This window comes from Humulus lupulus, chromosome 6 (genome assembly GCF_963169125.1).
Source record: "Humulus lupulus chromosome 6, drHumLupu1.1, whole genome shotgun sequence".
NCBI classification, from domain to species: Eukaryota; Viridiplantae; Streptophyta; class Magnoliopsida; order Rosales; family Cannabaceae; genus Humulus; species Humulus lupulus.
Genome location: NC_084798.1, coordinates 18,914,436 through 18,927,906, shown reverse-complemented (window position 1 = coordinate 18,927,906; position 13,471 = coordinate 18,914,436). Strand labels below are relative to the sequence as shown.

General features: G+C 33.6%; 1 protein-coding gene across 2 annotated transcripts; it reads right to left on the bottom strand.

Moving 5' to 3' along the window:
- Nucleotides 1-2,421: 2,421 nt before the first annotated feature.
- On the bottom strand, nt 2,422-5,846 carry LOC133781802 (D-ribulose kinase). 2 transcript variants are annotated; one of them, XM_062220880.1, is made up of 9 exons: nt 5,679-5,846; nt 5,325-5,548; nt 4,541-4,680; nt 4,205-4,460; nt 3,963-4,095; nt 3,601-3,689; nt 3,032-3,309; nt 2,872-2,941; nt 2,422-2,797 (listed from the first exon to the last, which is right to left on the bottom strand). In XM_062220880.1, the coding sequence occupies exons 1-9, from the start codon at nt 5,746-5,748 to the stop codon at nt 2,588-2,590; spliced, it is 1,470 nt and encodes a 489-aa protein (XP_062076864.1). In that variant the 5' UTR covers nt 5,749-5,846; the 3' UTR covers nt 2,422-2,587. The 2 variants fall into 2 exon arrangements, with proteins under 2 accessions (XP_062076864.1, XP_062076865.1); XM_062220881.1 differs by lacking the exon at nt 5,679-5,846 and having other exon boundaries at nt 4,541-4,684; nt 5,325-5,464.
- Nucleotides 5,847-13,471: the final 7,625 nt, after the last annotated feature.

The following is a 13,471-nucleotide window of genomic DNA, read 5'->3' as shown; positions in this document are numbered from 1 at the left end:
TGAAGAAAAAATATATAATTGCATACATATATGAATTAATATTAATTAATAAACAAATCATAAAAATCTAAACGTAATTAACAAAAAATCTAAATTTTAAATTGAATATTCAAATATAAAAACTACATGTAGATTCTATATATAAAACAATAACAATAAAAATAAAAACTAAAAAAAATAGTACGTAGTTATTTTTAGAAAAAATAGATAGAATATTTTTTAAGAAAAAAATAATTGTATTCTATAATTGTTATCTGCACAATTTATGATATAGATGTAATTTTTTTTTCTTTTATAAAAAATAGGGGTAATATAGGTATTGTGAAAGATTCATTAAAACAAGAAAATACCATCCCGTTTTTTTAGAAGTCATTTCTGAAGAATGTGGTGAGTTACTACTTCTCTTAAAACCTCATCTAAATTCAAAAAGTTATTTCTATATTTCATCAAAACAGACCTAAAAAATTTCATCTAAATTCAAAAAATTATTTCTATATTTCATACAAACATATTTAAAATAATTTTAAAACTTCAAAAGTTCTTCCAAAGTCATGTCAAACATGTCATTGAATGGCTAGTTCCTTGTGTAGTTTGCTTTTATATATTTGGAAACATACGGGTATGCTTTTTTAAAATGATACAGTTCTAGAGAAACCGGTTTTTTTTAAAATGATACAGTTCTAGATAAAATGGTTTATTTTCCAAAAAGAATTATGGTGTTAAAGAGATATTGTTGTCAAATAGTCAGTTTCTTGCTAAAGGAACTGACTTTTATAACTATGTACAAAAACACCTCTTAGTTTGTAACCAATGTAGGACTGTTTTCACGAGCCATGTTAGTCCAGGCAAACCAAACCAAGGGAAGGGTTTATATTAATGGTGGTTTCATGCATCTAAATTTTTTTAAAAAAATTGTCTCACAAGAAAAAAAATTCCTCAAAATAATAATAATAATAATTCAACCATCTACTATGTATAAGTCGTATTAATGTGAAATTTTGCATATTACATCATAACATATACATTAACATCTTTATTAGATTAAAACAAGCACTCTAACCAATAACCAAATTCACAACATCAAATATTAAGGGTTTTTTTTATATAAACCATAGCCATAAAAAGGGCATAAGAAAGAACGAGGATTCATAATGAAAATCTTAATACTTTATTAATACAATTAGTAATAACTCATAAATATGAGTAAGCACTTATTTTTAAGAGAATTAACAACCAATTAAGAATATCAATCTATTATAATATAAGATATTTTAAAAATATTGATATATTTATATTTAATTGAGATAGAGTTGTAAATACGGGCTGGACTTTCTAGCACGGCATGAATCCGGGAGGCACGAACATGATACAGCACGAAAAAATATGAGATTAGGCCAGACACGACACGAATTGAAAATTGGCACGACACAACACGACCTGACATGGGCCTGAGCACGGCACAACACGATACAAAAGCACGAACAAATTAGCCTGAAAACACGATACGATAAAAAGCCTGATATTTTGACATTAGTGATGATAACAAATTTTTATATGTCAATTATCTATAAAGTAAAATGATAATAAAAGTTTATTATTTTTCTTAATGTTTATAATTATATTAATTTATTTTTAGATTTGAGTTAAAAAATTTAGTATTTATTAATAGATATTCAAATTCTAATTATTATATTTAATATAATTTTGTGTAAAGTATTATTGAAAAGTATATAAAAATATCTAATACTATAATTTAAATGAAGAATTGTGTTTGGATTGGTGGTGAGTTTACTAATACTTGGAGGTGGGGGTTTAATTCCCTATCCTTGCATTTTTTGCAATAATAAAATGGGCCCGAATTTGGGCCAAAATAAAAAAAGTGGGTCGGCTTAATTTGAGCCTGACACGACACGATATGAGTCGTGCTGGGCTTACTCTTTTAAATATGAGCCGGGCCGGCTAGGCACAAATTTGAATATGAGCCCGGCCCGACTTGAATTATTCGAAGGCATGAAAAATGTGTGCCAGGCCGACCCACATTTACAGCTTTAGATAGAAATAAGAAATGAAGTAAAAAAAAATAAGACCATAAAAAAAATTACGTTGGGACTATTTTAGTTTATCTTTTAAGTAGATTAATATAGTAAAACTAAATTAAGGGGACCAGACTGCGGAGAAAGAGTTCAGTCCTCCAAAAATCTCAAATTATCAATTTTGAATCACTATACTACAATTTTCTCAATAGTCAGTTATAATCATCCCCAGTGCTCTTAGGAACACCTTATGACAAAATAACAATATTGTCAAAGTCAATTGATATCTTTCTTATACTTTATAAAGATCAAGCTTACCTACAAAAATTGGCATTTTTCCAAAAGTTAGAGCATGAGCATGAACATGTACTTCAATTCAAATTTAAACTTTGGTGAAAGCTAATGCCTGAAGGCTTAATCAATGTGCGCCCTGAAGAAACCATCAAAACCCCATTCACAAAGTCAAGCACAAGAGAATAATCATTACATGATTTCATATTTCAATTTTTTTTTTGGTATAACAAAGCTTTTATACCATGAGGTAACAATCCAAGTCAAAGTGAACCTGAAGATCTAAATGAACCTTTCAAGGCCAATAATGCAGCCCCATAGGCAGCCTCAGTTTGAGTTGCTTGACTCACAGGCAAACCAAGTACTCTCTCTCTTATCTTAGTCCATTTCTCATTTTTGGAACCACCTCCTGCTGTAAACACTTCCTCTACCTTAGTTGCTCCTAAATCCTTTAGTAAGTTGTATGCCTTGGCCTAAAATAGCATAACATAACAAAATCAGGGTTAAGTTTTTTCTCAACTTTATGTTTCGTAACTTTTACACATACCTCTATGCGTGCAATGGATTCAAGAATTCCGTGCAAGAATTCAACATCGCTTTCTGGTCGAGGATGTAGCCTGAACAAGAATGAAAGTAGCAAGTTGTTTGAGGAGCACAAATATAGTACATTGAGAAAACCATGATTTGATATTGAAGAGCATACTTACCTTGGAGCCATTTTTGGATCTGCCACTGGAAATCTCTCACCAGCTGTTGTAAGAGGATAATAATCTAGAGGAGAGGCTTCCATGGGATTGATATGTTCACTAAGCTTCACCAATTGCTCATCACTGAAAATTTGTCTAAGAACAGCTCCGCCAGTATTTGAAGCACCTCCAACGAGCCACTTATCATCAAGGCGATGACTATACACCCCAAAACGCGCATCGTCAACCCTTGTAGTACTCATTAGTTTTATGGCAAGTGTTGACCCCAATGAAGTTACCTATATATGAACTTGAAACAAATTGATTAGGAACATAATCTTCACCAGAAAAATATATTTGGTTACAACTTAGAACTTACAAAATTAAAACCCACTTAGCAAAAAGTAATACATTTGATTTCGCAGTGTAAGATGATGACAAATTCTGTAGGATGGAAAGTTTTAATAGTATTTCATAATAAGAGATTCTTTCATGTGAAGCCATAACCAGCCATTGAAGCTCATAAATGGCAAGATCATAGGTATACTAAGTTACTAACTGCTTTTAAAACAAATGAAGAAAATTCTCACAGCTTTCCCTGGTTCTGTGGCATGAGCAGCAAGGAAGGCTGCTATACTATCAGTGGTTCCTGCACATACATCACAATCTTTTGCAAAACCTGCAAAGATAATTTATAAAAGAACATTATGTTAAAACACTATACTAATAATGATCTGCCTAGTTGTGATACTTATTCTTCAGATGGTTGTCTTCACAGAGGAATAAATTTACGTGTAGATCCATCTCATAATATGATAGATCAAATAAGTTTTCTTTGAAGCAGGTATTTATGAATTGCTATTAATAACCTGTGAAAAATTATATCAGAGTAGTTTTAAGAAATTCAGTCAAGTAGCTGCTCATTGATACAGAGGCAGACGATGAAACATACCAAATTCTGATACAATGTTATCTTTTAAATGACCAATTGAAGTTCCAGGAGCTCTGACTGAAGGTAGAAGTTCAGAATAAGGCTGAGATAGCAGCCATGATGGATAGGCATCAAGCTCGGGATCATATCCGACCTACAAAACAGAAAACAACCAATCATAGAAACTCAACAACATTGAAATTTAATGAACTAACAATTAGGGAAAAAGTAAAGCCTAAATGCAAAGACCATTAGAAAATTACCTTCAGGGCATTATTGTAGTCAGACACTCCCATTTTTCCATGGAGAAGCCACAGCAACCAATCCGCTTGATGCAACAAAGCAGCAGATTTTTTGTTTGAACCGGCTTCTCTCTCCCACCAAGAGACAAGCTTGCACAAGGTTGAGGAACTAGAGCAAACCGTATGATTTTCTGGAGCAATAGACTTGACAACGGGTAAAGCATCAGGGCAACTCTCATTGTAGAGAAAAGGTCTCCATAATGGTTCTCCTGTATTGCTGCAGCACCAAGATCAGTTTTCTTACTAAATGCAGCCTTGACATGAATAATAGAATAAATCACTATAAGGCATATTTACCTGTCTATAATAAGAGTAGTTGCAGAAGTCCCATCAATGGAAATGGCAGCTATAGTTTCGCGGAGATGAGATGGAACATCTTCTAGCAACAAGAAAAGTGTTGCTTTCCATGACCTTGCCCAATCCATTATTTCTTCACTCTTTCTAGTCAATGGAAATGTGGTCCTCAGTTATTCAGTATCAGAAAACAGTAGAAAGAATTAATCAAAATATCTTTGCTAAATTGATTATGCCTTGACCAAACATTGATATAGACTCATTATAGCAAAATTAACTTGAACTTTTAATTTACCAATAACAAAATGAGCTTTTAGACATGTATTCCTCTTATCAGAACATTGAGAATATGCAATTCTATGTAAAAATAAACATTGTACTAACAGTTTCCAACAAAATATATCATAAGAAACTATTAACTTGGAATATTCTAAAACTAGTTATCAGCTTTCTTGCAGTACAAATTATTTGCTGTTAAATAACATAAAATGCCCAACATTATGTTTAAACTAAATCCTTGCCCAACAAGCTAAATCACACAAAAGAAGCTTGAAATTGCATAACTCCAGGTCTTAAACTAATCATAAGTTTAGGCCCCCAATTTTGATATATACATACATATAGCTTCTGAACATCAAATCCCAATTGCTGTACTCAAGTATAATTTCACCCAAAAAAGTTCATTCATCTAAAGCTCCATACTATACCACCAGTTACTCTATATATGAAAAAGAAAAAGACAATTATACTTTTGAGATGAGTGTTGGGCAATTAAGTTATATCTTACCATATAGAGAGGGTACTCTCTCTTTCCCTCAGCATGAATTTTGCCTTGTTTGTCAATGAGGGCAAACCTTGCCCCAGATGTTCCAAAGTCCATTCCAAGATAAAGCCTTTCCCCTACAGGAGGACCCAATTCTAAATCAACTTTACTGCTGCCATGATTCATTGCTCTGTACCTTGGTCTTGGTTTACTCACACTCAAGTTCTTGGACAACCCAGTTTCTGAAACTACAGAATCATTCTGGGTTTTCAGTTTACTAAAACAACAAGTGTGAAAAGCTAAAAGAAAACATAACCCATCATATAAAATTGATACTATATTATGGAAAAGTGTGTAGAGGAGGAGATAGAAAAGAACCATGTTTGGAATATGAAGGAGGAGGAGTGAATATTAAGGTTGTTGTGGAATGGTGAGTGGCAGTAAGCATTTCCCTTTGTTATTCTTCTCCTTTTGCTCTGCTTTGCACACTCTCTCACTCTTGCCTAGTCTCTTGTCTTGTTAATTGAGTCTGAGATAAGAGGAAGAGAAGAATGGTACATATGTTAATATTTTGATGCTGTTAGGTAGTACACTTAAAATAGTTTTTTAATTAATAAATTAAAATTTTTATAATTAAATATAAAATGTGTTTAATAACTCTACTATTATTTATTATTTTTTTAAGTTTTAACTAAAATTCATTAAATTTTAAAAATAGAATTTTTTCACTTTCTAAATTTTTTTAAACTATTTTCGACTTTTTTTTTTTTTTTTCTTCTCTTCTTCAAATCAACCCATCATATTGTTAAACAAAAAATAAAAATAAAAATTATCAAATACATTTATTATTTTTTATTTTTAAAAATAAAAAACAAAAATAGTTAACAAACATATTTTTATTCTTTAAAAATAAAGAAACAAAAATAAAATTATATTTCCAATTTTGTGTTTAAAAAATTCAAAAACTAAAATTTATCAAACACAACCTTTCTGTTTGTCATTTCTAAAAAAAAAATTATTTTTAACATTCAATATTTTTTTGACATACCTTTTTTTTGTTAATTTTAAAATTTTTATTTTATCTCATTTTTAAAATAATGTATAATATTTTAGAAAAAAACTTTTACCTTAACAAGTTTTATATATTTTTTTGTTTGAATTTTTTTAAAATATGTATTTTTTAAAATATGAAAAAATAGAAAAATGCGAATATAAGTTGAAAAAATATATATATTATATATAAATTTTTAATAAAAATGGAGTAAATTAATCAAATTTTGAAGTATTTATATGACTTGATAAGTGTTGACGCCGTTTTTCGTCAAACAGTGAAAGAAGAGCACGTAAACAATAACTGAAAATGGTCAATTGAAATAAAACAATGTAAACACATGATTTTTACGTGGTTCAGCAGTTAAATCTGCCTAGTCCACGAGTCTTTGTTATTAAACTCAAGATTATCTCTAGGAATTCTTTAAGAATGAATTCTCCAGAGTTTTCTCTCAAGGATCAGAATTTCGGTCATTTACAATGGTGCATGGCCTCTCTATTTATAGAGAAGGCTAAAGAATACTATCCCATATATTTTGGGTAGTTACTCTTTTTGTATAAATAAAATTAATGACTTTAAATGCCTATAACCAGATATAAAAGGAAACGTCCCCTGAAGACCAGGAGACGTATAACTGACCAAATAATATCCCACGATTCTAGGGAATTTACAATAATAAATGAGGATTACATCTCATATTCATAACACTTGTAGATATTCAAGGTGGTTATTGCGTATCTCCAAGGCTTTAGCCTCCCAGGTTTCCCGTCATCTATCGAGCTAGAAACATCTCCCGAGGCTACATGGCTTTCGAGATCGTACGTGCGTCGAGCTCGGGACCCCTTGTAACACCCTCACTTATTTTAGTTAAAAACCATATTTGAGGTGTTACATTTTAAAACTATATCATAATTTATTTCTGCGGAAGTCTGGACATATTTTTTTTTTTTTTTTTTTTAAAACTTGAAAACTTATTTCACCTTATTTACATTAAACATAAAGTGTGTCTCAAACATATTATACATAAGTATTAAATAACCCAATTTATTTTCAAAACATAACTTCACACTTTATTACAAACATCTCACTGATAACTGAAATAACCCACAAAAAGGTCGATGTGTTCATATGTACAAATCAGGGTCAGGACCATGCTTCAGTTCTCCTCATATCATTCACATATTTCTTTCTCTACCTGCAACACAAGACAACTGTGAGCCTAAAGCTCAGTAAGCAAAGTAATGCATGCAATGCTAATGATTACCCAATATCAATGGACATATACAACTTCTTTTTAAATTTTGGGCCCCTTAATATTGTGCACACTGTTTGAATTGGTCAATGCCTGCAGGGCTTGTTACACATATAATACAAAATCCCATGGGTTCTCCTCCGGCTAGCCTTCACCACAGTAGGGCACATTAAAAACCTTATTCCATCGTTGCCCCGTCAGGCTCAAGAGTTAAGGCGGCCACACACTGTGGTGTCAATACATATAACAATAACTCATATGGAGGAGAATAAAAACGGAAATATGGCAAACAATATAATTGGTTCAATAAACCTAGCCCAAATTATTGGGCAGCCACTATAAGCCTACTATAGGCATCCGTTTACACTTATTAACACTTTCATTTGCCTTTTCAAAACAGTGGCACTGAACTTAAACTTCTTATTACAACTTTCTTTTATGTTGCACAAAACTTGCAAAGGCATTATATAATTAATCATCATAATATCATGCATGGTCTTATATCATATAATAATTTACCATATCACTATTATGCCATGCATACAAATTTATGATGAAGTGTCACTGTATGTTAATACCACTTACTCACAAAATATTCATATAATGCATACTTTCACATAACACATAATTCTTGTGTTGCAGTTGAGTACTTTACTTACCTTTTGTCCACAATATATTTCACCGTGTAACAAGTGATGTCTTAGGTATTGATGTGCTTATCCTGACAATAGCATGGATTTCTCATCATAATGATGGCAGTAATACATTGAACTCTCATTTAAAAAATACCCATAAGACTTCATATCAAATTTCATACCCAAAACATGCCTAAAATGCCTTAAACCACCTAGATCGAGCATTAGATTTATCTTAGACATTTGGGGAAATTTTGACAGAGTTTCCCCTTAATTTTAGCTATCCTCAAATATCAAAATACACCAATAATCAACATCAATTAACCTGCCATAACCATATATCCCAAATACCAACATGATTCATCATAATGTTATCATATACCGATTTTGATAAAATTCTTATCTCCTAGATCATCACCCAAATTAAATGAGTCTCCACATATATTCAAACATTTATAAACATATATACTCTCTTATAAACTCAATCAAATAACCAAAAATCTTCTTGTACTCCAAGAACCCCAAAAACCTCATAAAACACAAAATTTCACTTACCGAGCAACTTTTCGGCGAAAACAATCTCTTCAAGCTTTTCTAAACCTCAAACCACTTGGAAACCCCAAGAAATATCTTAAAAAGGATAAAACACCATATATAAGTTCTCAGAAAAATTCAAAAACATAGTTTAACTTCCAAGTACAAGAACTTACCATAAAAAGGCTAGAACTAAGCTTAATCTACTTCTTTGGCTTTGCTTTCACTTGGATCTCCTTAGAATTTCTTCAAACCAGCCAAGAAATGGTTTTTGGTTTTCTTTTCTCTCTGTTTTTCAGAATAATGGTCGTGCAAAGTGATAAGGTTTGATGAAAATTCCTTATTTTCAATGATTTAGCCTTATTGTCAAAAGTTGACACCTTTCATCTCATCATTTCACCTTTTGACTTATGAAAACCTTATCACTTCAATAATTTCGACTTAATCATCTGCTAGGCCTATTATCCTTATGTGTAAAACACTCACACCAAACCTTAGGTCCATATGACTTCATACCCAATAGTTATGCTTACCCGATCGAGCGTAGCACACTTATGCTAAGCTCGTTTTGACTTTGCATCCATACCACTGATTATGTATACCTCCCATCAAGAATTGATCTAATGGTTCTAAAACCATTTTTACATCATCAATGAGACCTTAATCCTACCTCGATTACATTTGGTAAATCCATAAATACTCAATTTTACACCGAAATACTAGTAATCGACATTGTACTATTTTCCACTACTTAACCTATTTTGCCTTCTATATCTCACTTTCAACACTTAATTCCATGCCTTGTCCATATTTTTCATACTTTCTTATATCTTGAGCACATCAAACACCCATAAAAGACAACTCAAATGCCACAAGGTTAATAATATTGAGCATACATATAGACATCACATACACAACTTTTATACTTATACATGAAAACACTTATAAGAATATGCATATGCTCAAATTATACATATTGTATGATATGTAATGCAATGCAATCATGTGATTATTGGCTATATATATCAAAATAATGTGGGTGCTACAATCCTCTACACCTTATAAAAATTTCGTCCTCGAAATTTCTCTTACCCAAATAGCTCTGGGTATTTAGATCTCATTTCATCTTCCCGTTCCCATGTCATTTCCTCAATGTTTGAACTTCTCCACAAGACCTTAACCAGTGAAATCTTCTTATTTCTCAACTCTTTCTCTTTTCTGTCAAGAATTTTCACTGGTTTTTCTTCATATGTTAGGTCTTGTTCAACTTCTATTGGCTCGTAGTTTAGCACATGTGAAGGATCTGGCACGTATTTTCTCAATAATGAGACATGAAAAACATCGTGGACATTTGACAGTGATGGCGGTAATGCCAGTCTATAGGCTACCTTTCCCACCTTTTCCAATACTTCAAAAGGTCCAATAAATCTTGGGCTTAACTTCCCTTTCTTTCCAAACCTCATTGCTCCTTTCATAGGGGCAATTTTCAGAAATACCTTGTCCCCAATGTTGAACTCCACATCTCTTCGCTTTCGATCAGCGTAACTCTTTTGCCTACTCTGAGCAGTTAACATTCTTTTTCTTATCTTCTCTACTGCTTCAGTTGTCCTTCTGACCAGATCTGGACCAAGATACTTTCTTTCTCCCATTTCATCCCAATGAATTGGTGATCTGCATTTTCTGCCATATAACATTTCGTACGGTGCTACACCAATCGTTGCATGAAAGCTATTGTTATAAGAAAACTCTATCAGACACAAATACTTCTCCCATGATCCTTGAAAATCTAGGACACAAGCTCGAAGCATATCTTCAAGAGTTTGAATGGTCCTTTCAGATTGTCCATCAGATTGGGGGTGATATGCCGTAGTAAACTTCAATTTTGTGCCCAATGCTCTCTGCAAACTTTCCCAAAACAATGAAGTAAATCGAGCATCCCGGTCTGAAATTATAGATACTGGCACTCCATGAAGTCTAACAACCTCTTGAACATATAATTCAGCCCACTGATCCATAGTATAAGTCATGCGTACCGGAAGAAAGTGTGCTGATTTGGTATATCGGTCTACTATAACCCAGATAGCATCATGTTGTTTAGAAGTCTTTGGCAATCCAACTACAAAATCCATAGTAATCTCTTCCCATTTCCACTCTGGTATCCGTATTGGTTGTAGTAAACCAGCAGGTTTCTGATGTTCAGCTTTCACTTGTTGACAGGTTAAACACTTGGCTACAAACTCGACCACATCCTTTCTCATGTTGGGCCACCAGTAGTGTCTTTTCAAGTCATTAAACATCTTGGTCGTCCCCGGATGTACTGAATACAAGGTATTGTGAGCTTCGGTAAGGATTTCTCTCTTCAACTCCTCATTATTAGGGACACAAACTCTTTCCTTGAACTTTAGCATCCCATTACATGACACACTAAACTCATTGACCTTCCCACTTTCCAATTCACCTTTTTGTTCCACCAAGTAAGGATCCTCACATTGACCTTGTTTGATTCTCTCTAACAAGGTAGACTGAATAGTCATCACTGATAATCTTCCTGTGATCACCTCAATCTCCGCTCTGCACATGTCCTCCTGAAGTGGTCTTGTCAGTTTCCTCAAAAATGACACATTACCATGAGACTTTCTACTCAGTGCGTCTGCAACTACATTTGCTTTTCCAGGATGATAAAGTATTTGACAGTCATAATCCTTCACTAGCTCCAACCATCTCCTTTGTCTCATATTTAATTCCTTCTGAGTGAAGAAATACTTGAGACTTTTATGATCGGTATATATTTCGCACTTCTCACCATACAGATAATGTCTCCAAATCTTTAGTGCAAAAACAACTGCTGCCAACTCCAGATCATGTGTTGGATACTTCTGTTCATAGTCCTTCAATTGTCTAGAAGCATAAGCTATGACTTTGCCATTCTGCATCAACACACACCCTAAACCTTGCTTTGAAGCGTCACTATAAATCACAAGTCCTCCTGATCCAGATGGAATAGTAAGTACTGGAGCAGAAACCAATCTTTGCTTCAAATCTTGAAAACTTTTCTCACAAGCTTCAGTCCATTCAAACTTATGATTCTTCCTCGTGAGTTGTGTCAATGGCATTGCTATCTTGGAAAATCCTTCAACAAATCTTCGGTAATAGCCTGCTAATCCCAGAAAACTCCTTACTTCTGAAACATTTGTTGGTCTATTCCACTTACTAACAGCTTCAATCTTTGATGGATCCACCGCAATACCATCTTTTGAGACTATATGGCCCAAAAATGCCACCTTCTCTAGCCAAAATTCACATTTCTTAAATTTGGCATAGAGTTGTTTTTCTTTTAATTTCTCCAACGTCAACCTCAAATGTTCCTCATGTTCTTCTTGGGATCGAGAATACACCAAGATATCATCAATAAACACTATTACAAACTTATCAAGGTAGTCCTTAAACACCCTGTTCATCAAGTCCATGAATGCAGCTGGAGCATTAGTTAATCCAAATGGCATCACAAGGAACTCATAATGGCCATACCGAGTTCGAAATGCGGTCTTTGGTACATCCTCTTCTCTAATCTTTAATTGATGATACCCAGATCTCAAATCAATCTTTGAAAACACTCCTCTTCCTTGTAATTGATCAAAAAGATCATCAATTCTAGGAAGTGGATACTTATTCTTGATTGTCAACTTGTTCAATTCTCTATAATCAATACACATTCGCATCGTCCCATCCTTTTTCTTCACAAATAGCACCGGAGCTCCCCATGGTGAAAAACTAGGCCTGATAAACTTTTTATCCAGGAGTTCTTGCAATTGTATCTTTAATTCCTTTAGTTCTGCTGGTGCCATTCTATAAGGTGCCTTGGACACAGGGGCTGTACCAGGAAGTAGCTCAATCACAAATTCAATTTCTCTGTCTGGAGGCAATCCCGGTAAATCTTCTGGAAATACTTCTAAGAAATCTCTAACTACCGGTACATCTTCCGGTTTTAACTTTTGCTCCTTATACGTGTCAACCACACTGGCGAGATAACCCACACATCCACTTTCCAACAGTCGCCTGGCCTTCATAGCAGAAATTAATGGAATGCAACCTTTCGATGTCGCTCCAGTAAACATAAACTCATCTTCCTCCGAAGGCTTAAATATCACTGTTTTCCTTCTACAATCAATAGTGGCATTATACTTTGAAAGCCAATCCATACCCAAAATCACCTCATAATCGGCCATCTCTAACATTATTAGATCAGCATATAATTCCCTACCATCAATGCAAATAGGAACCCCCCTCAACCAATGAGTAGAATACAGAATCTCTCCAGATGGTAACATTGTACTAAAAACTTCTGACAATTTTTCACACGATCCACCCAACCTTTTTACATATGTCAATGATGCAAATGAATGCGTGGCACCTGAATCTATTAATGCATGAGTGAGAATACCAGATGCAAAAATATCACCTGACACAACAGAGTTGTTGGTATCAGCATCAGCCTGAGTAATCGTGAACACCCTAGCATTTGTCCTCTGAGGTTCATCCTTCATTTGTTGGTTCTTCATCAATGGACAATCTTTGATAAAATGATCCCCCTTGCCACATTTGAAGCAGCTCTTAGTTAGAAGCCTGCACTCCCCGAAATGATTCTTTCCACAAGTTTGACATCGTGGCATTTGTTGGAATCCAGGTTGCCTGTTTTGCT

What these genes read in the sequence shown, in the direction of transcription:
- LOC133781802 (XM_062220880.1), bottom strand. Translation starts at nt 5,748, where the DNA reads ATGCTTACTGCCACTCACCATTCCACAACAACCTTAATATTCACTCCT. An exon ending in GAGAGTACCCTCTCTATATG is followed by an intron (nt 4,681 to 5,324) that starts GTAAGATATAAC and finishes TTGACTAGAAAG; the next exon opens with AGTGAAGAAATAATGGATTG. An exon ending in ACTACAATAATGCCCTGAAG is followed by an intron (nt 4,096 to 4,204) that starts GTAATTTTCTAA and finishes TCTGTTTTGTAG; the next exon opens with GTCGGATATGATCCCGAGCT.